Here is an 11698-nt window from a genome sequence, read left to right on the forward strand (position 1 = left end):
CCCACTTTGTGATTTAGACCAATCAGACGAGTGTATTTTTGTCTAAATAGATATTGCCTACTGTAGCTTTAAGAACAATTCAGTGTTTTTCACATATATGCAGTACACAGTTGCATTCTGGGACTGACCAGTTTGCAAGGTGGCTGAATCTACAGTGTTTGTTAACACTTTACAGTTGTTCTATGCCTGTGCATTAACCCAGTGGTTCTCAACGTGGGGTCCGGGGACCACCAGGAGTCCTTGAGGGGGTTCCAGGGGGTCCCCAGCAAATTGATGAATTGTTAAACTTCACCATTATTTCATTTACAAGAAGTTAACACAAATAGAGAATGTAGAAGAATGACTGTTTTGATCATAGTTTCACTGTTATCTCTCTGCCCACAATACAGATAGTCATGGAGTTCTGGACAAAATCATATCTAACACTAAAAATATTCTCATATTTGGCTCTGAGAGACAAAATCTCATCAAATGGGGGTCCATGGCTCTAATGTGGACTAAATTAGGTCCTTGATCTGAAAAAAGGTTGAGAATCACTGCATTAACCTATGGAAAAGTATTTAAAGCATAACTCCATCCATTTTCAACCTGAATTCTGCTTCCCCCATCATGCCGAACGATTCTGACCAAAATCTCATCATTTGCTTCACTGTAGAGCCTCTTATGTCTTGCTTTTCTAGTCGCACAGCTCTCACTCTGTAATGAGACATGTATTTAAATTTCAGTTTATCCATAACCTGACATCTTTCATTATGTATTTTGCACTACTTCACATAGCGGCAACATATAGACAGGAAGACACAGCCGGCCAGGACAGAGGAAAACAAGGAAGTCCTAAAGCAAAACTGTAGAAGGCGTGACTTCAGATACTTTTTATTTACATCTTTTTACTGACATGTCTTATTACAGAGTGAGAAATCAACGTGTTAAAAAAAAGACAAGCTCTGGCTGTTTTTGGGGTTGGTGTTTGGAGTGTCCACTAGCCTTCTTGGTCTTGGTCAGAATTGAGCAATATGATGGAAAAAGAAGGGAAATAGGTGGAGTTATCCTTTAAGTACACAGTTAAAACTTTCCAGTGCTTCCCTGACACATAATGCACCTACTTCGGTGTAATGGCCGAGTATATTGGGGACATTTTCTGAGAATGTGGCTATGATATATGGGTTTCATTTTCAATTTGTGGTTTTACGGTTCGTTCTTTCAATTAAATAATCTAGTGGTTAAAAACTGGGCAGTAGACCATAATTCACTGTTAAGCTGCCAGTTTGGAGCCAGGACTGACTACTGTTTTAATTCACTGCTTCTGATTAAAAGAGCAAACTATTGACTCTCGACTCTCATACCAAACATGTTACTGATGTGGCATGAACAAATACAGTAGAATGGCTAACAGAACACAGGAGTAGTGATAAAAATGTAGCGTCAGAACTTAGGAATGAAAACACAGGCTGCATGTTTCAGTGGTTTTGGAAAGTACATCTTTGTCATTGTCAAGTCCTCAATTTTACATCTTTGTCATTGTCAAGTCCTCAATTTTCACACGCAGGATCGACATGCTCCTTCCTTGCTATATATTGATGTAAAGACAGAGCAAACCAAGTGCATGTTGGAGATGGAAGCTGCAACAAAACTAAACAAAAAAGAAAAAGAACGCAAGAAGAAAAAAAGACGTACATGATATCCGGAGAAATTAAAGAGACGGGATTGCCAGTGAAAATGTGCCTTTGAACAATCCATCCATCAGCCTTCAAGAATCAGCAACTCCTCTACTTTAAAAGTTTGAAACTAACAGCATAATCATTAACACTGATAGCCATCTGCTACCATTGATTAATCACAATTCTTAGTATTTCAGCTCAGCTGCTACAATATAATTAATGTTCTGCAGAAATGAAAACTGAAGAAACCTGTTTTTTGTAGTTTTTCTCCCACAATCGCTTAGATTTAGTCCAGATTCAGCACTGGAAACTGAAAACACACACTGGAAAAAATAATAATAAAGGCATATTCCAGATAAATCCCCAAAATACCACTCTTCCCACAGACCCAAAGACCCTGGAATAAAACCAAGCGCATAAAATGTTTCGGCCTACAGGATCAAGGTCAATCAGTTTTCCTGATCCACCCACAATGCATTGTGCTATAACACTTTACAGTGGCCTTGTTCTGGTGGGTGTAGTAACCTATGGAAAAGTAGTGCAAGCTCTTTCCTGGGAAAAAATCCTCTGCCGCACAGGTAGAGCAGCAGTGATGCAAGCATGCAGTGAAATGTGCAAATACATCTGTACACTGTTTTTCCACAGGCTAATCCACTGGACTAAGGCCACTGTAAAGTGAATTGTTACCAAATGAGCATCCAGCATTTTCTCCATCTCTTTCCCTGCTGTCCTAACTGCTGTTGCTTTGACACTTTGCATTGTGGGACAGCCATCTTTATGCACATGGCGCATCCTTCTGCATGGTTTCTGAAGTGTTGTCACAATAACCAAAATTTCAATACTATTTCAGTGCTGCTGGGAAAGACTGAATCCAATACTGAATTTTATAAACATTCAGTACTTTCACCAAATCCTAATCCACAACCGAATCCTGAGGTCGGCAAATTTGGCTTTTGTATTTGGTTTCACAGAGCCAAACAGGTCGCACCTTATCTAAATGACATGCTTGTTAGATACTGAAGGTAGTATTGGTATCAAAGTCCAAATTCTGGTATGGTGACAACACTAACTTTTTTTTCTTTTATAGCAAGCAGAGCAACGCTGTAGAAACGACCCCCCCTCCACCCCCCAAAGTCTAAAGCAGAAAGACTTAAAACAATGTAAAAATAAAAGTCTGATACAAAAGCAAACCATCCCAATCAGAACCCTTACATACAGAACAGATTTTAAAGAGAGGCAAAAGAAATCATCATATAAACAAGTGGATCTCAATCTTCGAGATGCTTTATGGGGTCTGAAAAAAAAAATATGTTTTCAGTCATTGTGCTATATGCCTTTTTGTTGTGAAATAATGCAATGAAATAATTGCTTCTTCCAGCAAGTAATCAAGTAAAATAGCCTGAAAGGGAAAATAAAATTCAACATTTGGTTTTGTGGGTTTATGCCTTCAATAGGGGAGAAAAAGAAAAGGTTGAGATCGACTGGTTGAGAACAAGCGGCTCTGAACTCAATCTCTTAAGAAACTTGAAAGTTACAAGTTTGCAAATGTCAGTAAGTTTGTTCCAAGACAAAAACCCTGGATTGAAAGCAAACAAAATACAGAAAATGGGCAAAAAAACCTAAAGGGTCTCTCATGGTGTTTGCCACTAGTTGTGCACCATGGCTTTACCTTCTTACCAACATGAGAAGTTACCATAACTTACTCTCAACGCAGTGCTTCAACGATATAAACATTTGTACAATCTTTAGAAAAGAAATTCACATTAAATGTGTTGGATCTGTCATCTGGAAACAGTTCATTTCATCATGAATACCTCTCTGATAAGGTTTCTTTCTCTCTTCTTCTCCTCCTCTCTCTCTCTCTATCTCTCTCCTCAGTAAAACCTCTTGTTCCTTTCCTGTCTCTTCTGGAAAACTACAGCTCCCACCACAGCACAGACTACAATTCCCAGCAGAGAGCACAGCAGAAGCAGGAAGACCTTCCAGCCGGTGAGCGGCGTGCCGCGGAAGTTTCCGGTTGGATCGTCAATGTTGTCTGAAACAGAAAAAAAGGCTATGTTCACTCTGCAGGACTTCATTGCTCAACACCAAATTGATGTCATATCAGATTTTTCTGGATTGTTTATTCTAGGATGAAACCCATATCTGATACTAATATGAACTGTGCAGAGTGACAATAACAAAACACATCACATCTGTTTTTGTTTCCAACACATTTCAGTTACAGCGTGTGCTTCAAAGTTTTGACTGAATTGAAGTGTTTCCCTAAACACTAATCAAGTCCGCTATTTGTCTTTCTTTCCATTATTGTGTCTTGTTGTTCTCCATGCTAACACTGGCTCAGCCGAGCCAAAACTCTAGCAACTGTCTCAGGCAGTGTTGGAGCCATTCATGAACTGAATTGAGAATGCATGGTAAATTCCCATTCAGTTCCTGGAGTTGGAATATGAATGTCACCCAGCTGTAAGGAAACAGAATTGGAATGACAGGAAAGAGAATTGAATTCTATTGAATTCCATGAAATTGCACTTCTAAGAGAGGGTGTCTTGACTTTCTAAATATTATGAATCAAACATTATGAATCAAATAAAAGACAACAAATCAAATACATTAAATCATAATGTATGGATTATGATTACATGTTCTGCATCAAATACCACCTGAAAGGTCCCTTTAACATTTTAGAATCAGTATTAATAATATATAACACTATGTGGAATCCCAGATATGTGGTAAAGAAAAACAAAAGAAACATGGAACTTCACAGAATTTCATTGAATTAAATTCAACTCTGTGAAATTCCAGTTCAATTCTAATTCAGTTTACTGTAGGATTTTTCAAATTCCAATTCCAATTCCTCAGTTGAACTGGAACTGATGAGTTCATTCATGAATTGACCCAGACCCTGGTCTCAGGTGAATGCTGTAACATTTACTTGCTGTCATGGCAAATTCTGATTCAAATGTTCAAATATAAGTCACATGTAGGTCGTATGCCTCAGGATCCAATTTTGTAGCACAAATCCATGTGATCCAGACTGGAGTTAAAACATGTGACTCCATACAGGTTTTCTGCTGTTGACAATGATTAGAAAACACCTTTGGACCCGGTGTAACCCACCTTTGGGAGACTTGAGCAGGCTGACGCTGGGTTCGATCTTGGTCCAGTCCAGGTTTTCCTCCTCGGCGGTGTGTTCCACCATCAGCTGGTACAGCTTCATGGAGATGATGTCGTGGTTGTCTGGGACACAATGCCATAAGAGTTAGGACTGTTTACCATTCTGTTAATCACATGCTATAACAGAGACTTGGGCTTGTCATACTTTATTCTGTATGTTAATGTAATAATGTGATGTTATTACATTACCCAGCAATTACATCAAGAGGTTTTATTACATTTTTGACCCATTTAAAGGGACACTGTTATTAGATTATCAGTCACTAGATTCACTCCACCAGAAAATTTCAGCCTGAGATTTAGAGATTGCAGGAGTGAATATTGCAAATTCAATATAGTATATATATTTTTTTGGATTTACTGTGCAGCTCGAATCCTTCCACCTACCAGACAGATCTCCTGTGGCTGCCGAGGCACCGAAGAAATACCCGGTAGGAAGACGAACACCTCCGATGTCAATGCATTCCTTCCATTCATTCTTGTCATCCACATCAACCATGATCTGCATGAAATGTATAAATGACAAGACACAAACATATACACTTGAAATGGTGGCTCAGTTTGTATGAAATTAAATGCCAGGAGTTTGTTTTTCTTACTTCAGATGCACCAGGACCTACACCTTAAAAATGTTGTTACCTAAAGAACCAGAAAATACACAACGATGTCTATATGAGGAGTTCTGTTCCAAATTGAGATGATCACTATTTGTAGAAAAAACTGCCCCTAACAAAATTATTCCTGGCATTAAAAGTGAAACACATTAAGGATTACTACTGAAATTATAAATCATCTCTTGACCTTTGCTTACAAAATAGTTTGGAGAATAGAATGATTGGTTCTTTGGAAATACATTTTTTTTTTCCAAAACAGATAGAGCGTTTTAGAAAGAACGCTTTTACATGATTACTTAATAATGTTGTAGTTATCATCATAATAATAGTAATAACTGTTACTAGATTAACTAGTAAACCTAGAGTACTGATAAGCCTAATGTTTGAAATGTTTGAGGGGACAAGACTTTTTCCAGTCCTTAATTTCTTGACTGAATTTGAAGATTTGATTTGTGTTCAGTATGATGTACAGTGACTGGCTCGGCAATATGACTTTCAATAAGGCCATATAACTCTATAGCTGTGAATTATTCTTCAAACTATCAAATATTACCATTAGTAAATTAAAAGTGGATCTCCAACAACACAGAACTGTGTATTGATATGTTATTAAAAGTGTTTTTCCCAACTTTTCTAGACTTTTTATGAAGTTACCATACTTTAAGACCTGGAAACTATAAGTTTAATTTCATAGGAAACAGAAGAATGGAGAAAAATACTTCTAGTGTTAATAAAGCATATAAATCCTGGTCCAGACACAGCTGTGATCTGAATATAATATGCCTTTATTTGAGAGCAAAAAGATATTAAAGAAGCAAACCTGAGGACACCCAGAGAAAAACATAAGCTGAAGCACACAGGTGATGTTTTTTTATTTTTTACTTTTATCTCTTTGCTCTTCCAAATAAAGGCATTTTATATTCAACTCACAGTTGTGTCTGGACTTGAATTAATTTGCTTTATTAACACTAGAAATATATTTTTCACTCTGTTCGATTTTCTATTAATTTCTTTCAAACCCTTCAGCGCCTGTGAAGCTGTTTAGAAATCCTGACATGCTCCATGTGCAATTATTCACCAATAAAATTAATTTTCCAGACTTTCCAGGACTTAGTGGAAACCCTGTGCATGTGTAATGAGCTTGGTAACGTACGGTGAGTCTTCCCTTGGAGTAGCGGATGGCGAGGTACGTGTCGTGCTCTCTGTTCCTGATCTCGGCGGAGCAGCCGCCCAGCTCTGATGAGCGGCCGTCTCTGCCGTGGTCGTAGCCCACCGTGCCGTTGTTCACCATGGCCGAGATGAAGGGGAAGGACCGCTGGGGACACGGAGACAGAGTGAAACAATACAACAAAAAACAAATGTAGTGTAAGCAGATTCTTACAGAGAGATGGGGAAAATGACTAGAGGAAATACAAAAACCATGATGTACCATAAAAAGTCCACACAATACTTTTTTGGTCATATCAGTTTATGTTTTGAATACACAAAGGCTACGTTCACACTGCAGGCTTTCATGCTCAATTCCAAATTGTAACTCATATCCAATACCAATATGAACAGACAGCGATGTCAAAAAGACAATTTTGTAACTGTTGCACCTGCGCTTCTCCCAATTGTTTGAAAAACATTTTGGTTGCGATATGTGTCTTCAAGTTTTGACTGAATTGAAGCATCTCCCCAAATACCAATCTAGTCGTCTATATTTGCCTGTTTCCATTGTTGTGTCTCATTGTCCTCTGTGCTAGCACTGCTCAGCAAAGCCGACTAAATTATGACAACTGCCTAAGGTAAATGACATAAGATTTACTTATTGTCATGGCAACGCTGACAAATTCTAATGTGAGCGTTCAAATACAAGCTGCATGTAGGTCACATGCCTCTGGATCTGATGTTATAGCACATATTAGAAAACAGCAGATCTGAGTCACATGTGACAGGAAAAATTATTATGAATTCTGACACTGTCAGCTGCAGTGTGAACGGAGCCTACATCACAGGATGATGCCCTGGTGAAATAAAAACAAATATAAAACAAATAAGGTGTTTAACCATGTTTCAACAGCAATCTGCCGTTTTCAGCGAACCATCGTGCTTTATAATGCATGTCTTATTAAATTTCCTTTTTTTGTGGTGGAAACACAGAAAATAAACCAAAAGAGACATGCTGGATTTACTGACAACATGCTGAACTAAAGTGAAGGAAAAAATAAAACACCAAATATCAAAACTCAATCATGCAGACAATTAAATCCTGAGCAACCACTCACGTCCGTGGCGTCATCGTTAGAATAAGTGTCTATAAAAACAGCCAGCCCGTGGAACAGGGCATTGTTGGAAAACACGGGCCCTGCAAAGAAACAAGCAGGTCATTCGCCTCCCCCAACACACACCAACACTTACATCCATCCCATGAAGGTCATTGCGGAAGGAATCCAAAAAAATAGCCAGGCCAAGAAAATGATCTTGGTTTCCAAACACAGGGCCTAGGATGGAGGCAGAGATGGGGCGAGACATGAGCAGACAACTCAAGACACTTTTCTGTGGTCAGCAGTGAGGTGAGCATGCTGAGATGTTAGACGCTAACATCGACACATGGTGAGCAAAGCTTACTGATGGAGTGAATGTGATGCTGAGTGATCTTTAGCTCCCTGCCCAGAGCACAAATGTTTTCACAGGCATTTCAGTGCAGAGTTTGGCTGAGACAAACAACAGAGACAAATACACTATGAGTCAGAAGTTTGGACACACCTTATTGAATGTAGTTTGTTTTCCATTCTCTTAAAGCCATTTTGATCTAAAGGTTTCTGCTTAAATGCTTGAAATGTGTTTCTTAGACAAATATAAAAAGTTAAGTTGATGCCTATGTGTGAATTTCTTTCCAAACCCTTTGCCTTTCCATCAAGGCAGAGGGCGGCTACTTTAAAGAATCTAAAATACAAGATAGTTTTGATTTTGTTTAACACTTTTTTGGTCGCTGCATAATTCCATTTGTGTTATTTCATAGTTTCGATGTCTTTACTATTATTCTAAAATGTGAAAAATGGTAAAAATAAAGAAAAATGTGTGTGTCCAAACTTTTGACTGGTAGTGTATGTATATCATGAAGTGAAATGTAAATCCAAAAAGTTCCAAGGCACTCTCTTTTATCAGAAAAGTGCCGTGCAATTCTTTGGATTTACATTTCTCTATATGAACTGCCCTGTTTCACAAAGCACAGCTCTCGCCTCTACATTGTTCAAGCCAAAGCAGTGTTCCTTCTCTGTCAGCAAATCATAATGTAAGAGCATGCACCTTTTTAAATTTCATTTGCAATCCTTAAAAATAATGTTAAGCATGTTAGGGGGATGAGATGCTAATGCTTAGATTGATTTGTAAGCCAGGGATTCTCCACAGCAGCAGAATATCTTGTTTAGACTGCGTGGAACAACTCCACTCTGAGAAAAAAAAATAGAGCCTTCTGCCATTTGGAAGTTGCAGCAGTTTCAATTATTTTTTGAATTCACTGTGCAGCTCTAGTGCGCTGATGTTTTTTAAAAGCCCCTCAACAAGTGACATGGCAGTAAGTTTTGACTTGCTGCATATCATCAAAGATCTCTGGGAGCATTGCTAGGAGTGTCATTTCACAAAATGTCCATTGTCACAAAATTCTGGGAGAACCCGTTTCACTGAAATGCCTGTCTGTGGTGAAATACTAGGCAGAGAGGCTGAGATGTTAAATACTTATCAGCTGAGCCACTGAAACAAAGAGCTTGGCAAGGTTTTACTGTGGCTGCCATGTAGCTGCCACTTCTCTAGAGCTGAATTTTTGCTTTATTGTAATAATTCACAAAATCACTAGGGTGGGATATCCAAATTTCTAAATAACAACTTCAATAGAATTTACAATTACTTAGCAATGCAGGGCCATGGAGCAGGACAGTGACACCAACATGGCTGCCAGTGAAAACTGCCATAACCAAACTCATCACTCAGTGACTCTGGGCGTCATCCCTACCTGGATGCAGTCTGTCTTTCGTGTACCAGATGGCGATGCCGTCGCCATGGAGATTCTTCTTTCCTGACCCGTGAACTTTGAACTGCACGTGCATCTCCCAGTCCTTCAGGTAACAAGGCTGCATGAGGAGAAACAATAAATCTTCATTTGAACACAAACCTTTCAAAACACAGTCGCAAAGCACTTTACAAAAGGGAAACATGAGAGAGAAGGAATCAGAATCAGCAGTAGATATTTCTCCCTTAAAATTTAATGTCCTTTAAAAAGAGGTTTGGTTGCTACTGTTCATTTTTCATCACCCAAAAGTAATAGTAGTAGTAGTAGTAAAAGTAGCAGCGACAGGGAATTTCAAATACAGATGGGAAGACAAGATGATTCCATGTAGCAACTATCATGTACTAACAATAATCTGGTAACTGGTTTGCCCGTTATTCCTTCATTAACAGCCTGATTTCTGCATGAAGCATACCAATCATTCTCTCCATTACAAAGACACAAAGACAGAAAGAGAGAATATCAAAGCAAGTTCCTTTCCTCAGTGTGTGTCTGAGGCTGAAAAGGTTTCAAGACAACCAGGCTGAGAGGGGGCGTGGCTTTAAGATAACCAGGGGAGAACCAGTAGGCTACACCCAAAGGCAAGTGGGCATAGCTTCAACTGACAAGCAGTAATACCGCCAAGTCCAAGTGGGGATAAGAGCTGTTTTTATCCTGCTTCCTCACCACAGTATTCCAGATGGATCCCTGCCTGCTCCTCTCGTCAGGAGTGAGTCGGACGTAGGAGCTTGTGACCAACGTGCTTCCCCAGAAGTCCCACTGGCTGGAGGGGCTGGTGCCAACACCTAGGAAACAGGCACATCATATGGGAGAATGAGGAAATGACTGAAAGGACAAAATTTGATAGTGTGGAGGAAAGGAGGACAAGTCAATTTATTCTCTCTAAGAACTGTCATCAAGTAGTCTAACGTGAAGCCTAACACAAGTTACTTTTTGGCGTATCGTCACTATATAGGTAGGATGAACCTCTGTTGTTCTCTAGTATAAGGAAAAAAAACATCACACCAAACTGCATTTAAAGATCTGGTCCTGTAAAGTGGCCTAGCACATCAGCAAATACACACGCCTTGTAGAACATGACTTAAGACATTTCCTGAATCCATAGGCTCCAATGGTAAATTCGGCGAACATATAATCCACCCTGCAGCTCTTCAACTTTCAAATTTTAGAGTTGGTTCATCTGTTCACAATCCACTTTCATCAAAATACCCCGTGATCGGCGATAACGAGTGTGCACCCATCTTAAAAGTGTAAGTCATATTGTAATCAAGTGCTGCTTGGCGGATCAGATAAATGCATTTACTAGCAGACACTTACAATTCAGAAAACGTTTAAAGCTATGTTCTAGAATGTATTTAAGCTGCTGATAAGTAAGGCAACTTATCAGCAAACCTAAGGAGTTTTGCGTGATGTTTTCGGTATGCTGGTGCATATAGGAAAGGGAAGATTATGCTTTTAAATCTTTTTATGTTGTTTACTCTTTGACTTCGTTCAAGAGCCATTTACCTGAATTTGACCTTTTCATCTTGCATTTTACCGAGCCCCGTCCTTAACTTTTTGAGTCAGCAGCCTCCAATGCTAACGTTACATATCAACTAAAACGCACTAATTAAATTAATTTTAAAGATTGAACTCTAACACGATAGTCAGTTAGTTGTCTGAATTATTTAAGGAGCTGCCTGTGTCGCCAAATAACTTCACATGCCAAGGCAGAGAGGCGGAACAAGGAAGAAAACAGCAGGTTAGCTAACGAGCTAGCCGTCTTACCTTGGTAAGGTTTCATTAGCGAATGCTCTCTCTTTAGATGTTCTGCATTCCCGTCTGTTATATCACAGCAGACTAAACTAGACTGAAACAGAAGAAATGCCAGTGTTGTGCTTAGAAATGCTGTAAAGTTTCTCATTGTGTTCAAACGGCCTCGGGAAGAAAGTGTCATGACTATTTTTGTTGTTTCAAACTCCGTAGAGCGAACCGGTCCCACCTCTGTTGTTGTCCGGAGAGAAACCAAATACGAGTCTAACTTTTGTTCCTACGCTTCCCATAACTGGGGAATATATTTTCTCGCTGCGTATTTCTAAATTCATCCATGTACGCATACCAAAAGTCTAGCAGTACTATAAAGCAAATTGATGGTAAAACTTCAAATTACATTGGTCTGGGGGAACCTTTAATCGGTGCACGTTTTTACACGGACGATTTTT

General features: G+C 39.1%; 1 protein-coding gene across 1 annotated transcript; it reads right to left on the minus strand.

The window, feature by feature from the left end:
• Positions 1-1510: 1510 nt before the first annotated feature.
• lman2 (lectin, mannose-binding 2) lies at positions 1511-11459 on the minus strand. The gene is made up of 8 exons (XM_071526529.1): positions 11265-11459; positions 10164-10282; positions 9444-9561; positions 7850-7932; positions 6603-6764; positions 5223-5337; positions 4779-4898; positions 1511-3693 (listed from the first exon to the last, which is right to left on the minus strand). Exons 1-8 carry the CDS (start codon positions 11431-11433, stop codon positions 3533-3535), a joined length of 1047 nt encoding a protein of 348 aa, XP_071382630.1. The 5' UTR covers positions 11434-11459; the 3' UTR covers positions 1511-3532.
• Between the last annotated feature and the right edge of the window lie 239 nt (positions 11460-11698).

The sequence above is a fragment of the Centroberyx affinis genome, unplaced genomic scaffold (genome assembly GCF_046629955.1).
Source record: "Centroberyx affinis isolate AG114_WGS23_722 - 3 ecotype Tasmania unplaced genomic scaffold, CSIRO-AGI_Caff_v1 ptg001423l_1, whole genome shotgun sequence".
Classification (NCBI taxonomy): domain Eukaryota; kingdom Metazoa; phylum Chordata; class Actinopteri; order Beryciformes; family Berycidae; genus Centroberyx; species Centroberyx affinis.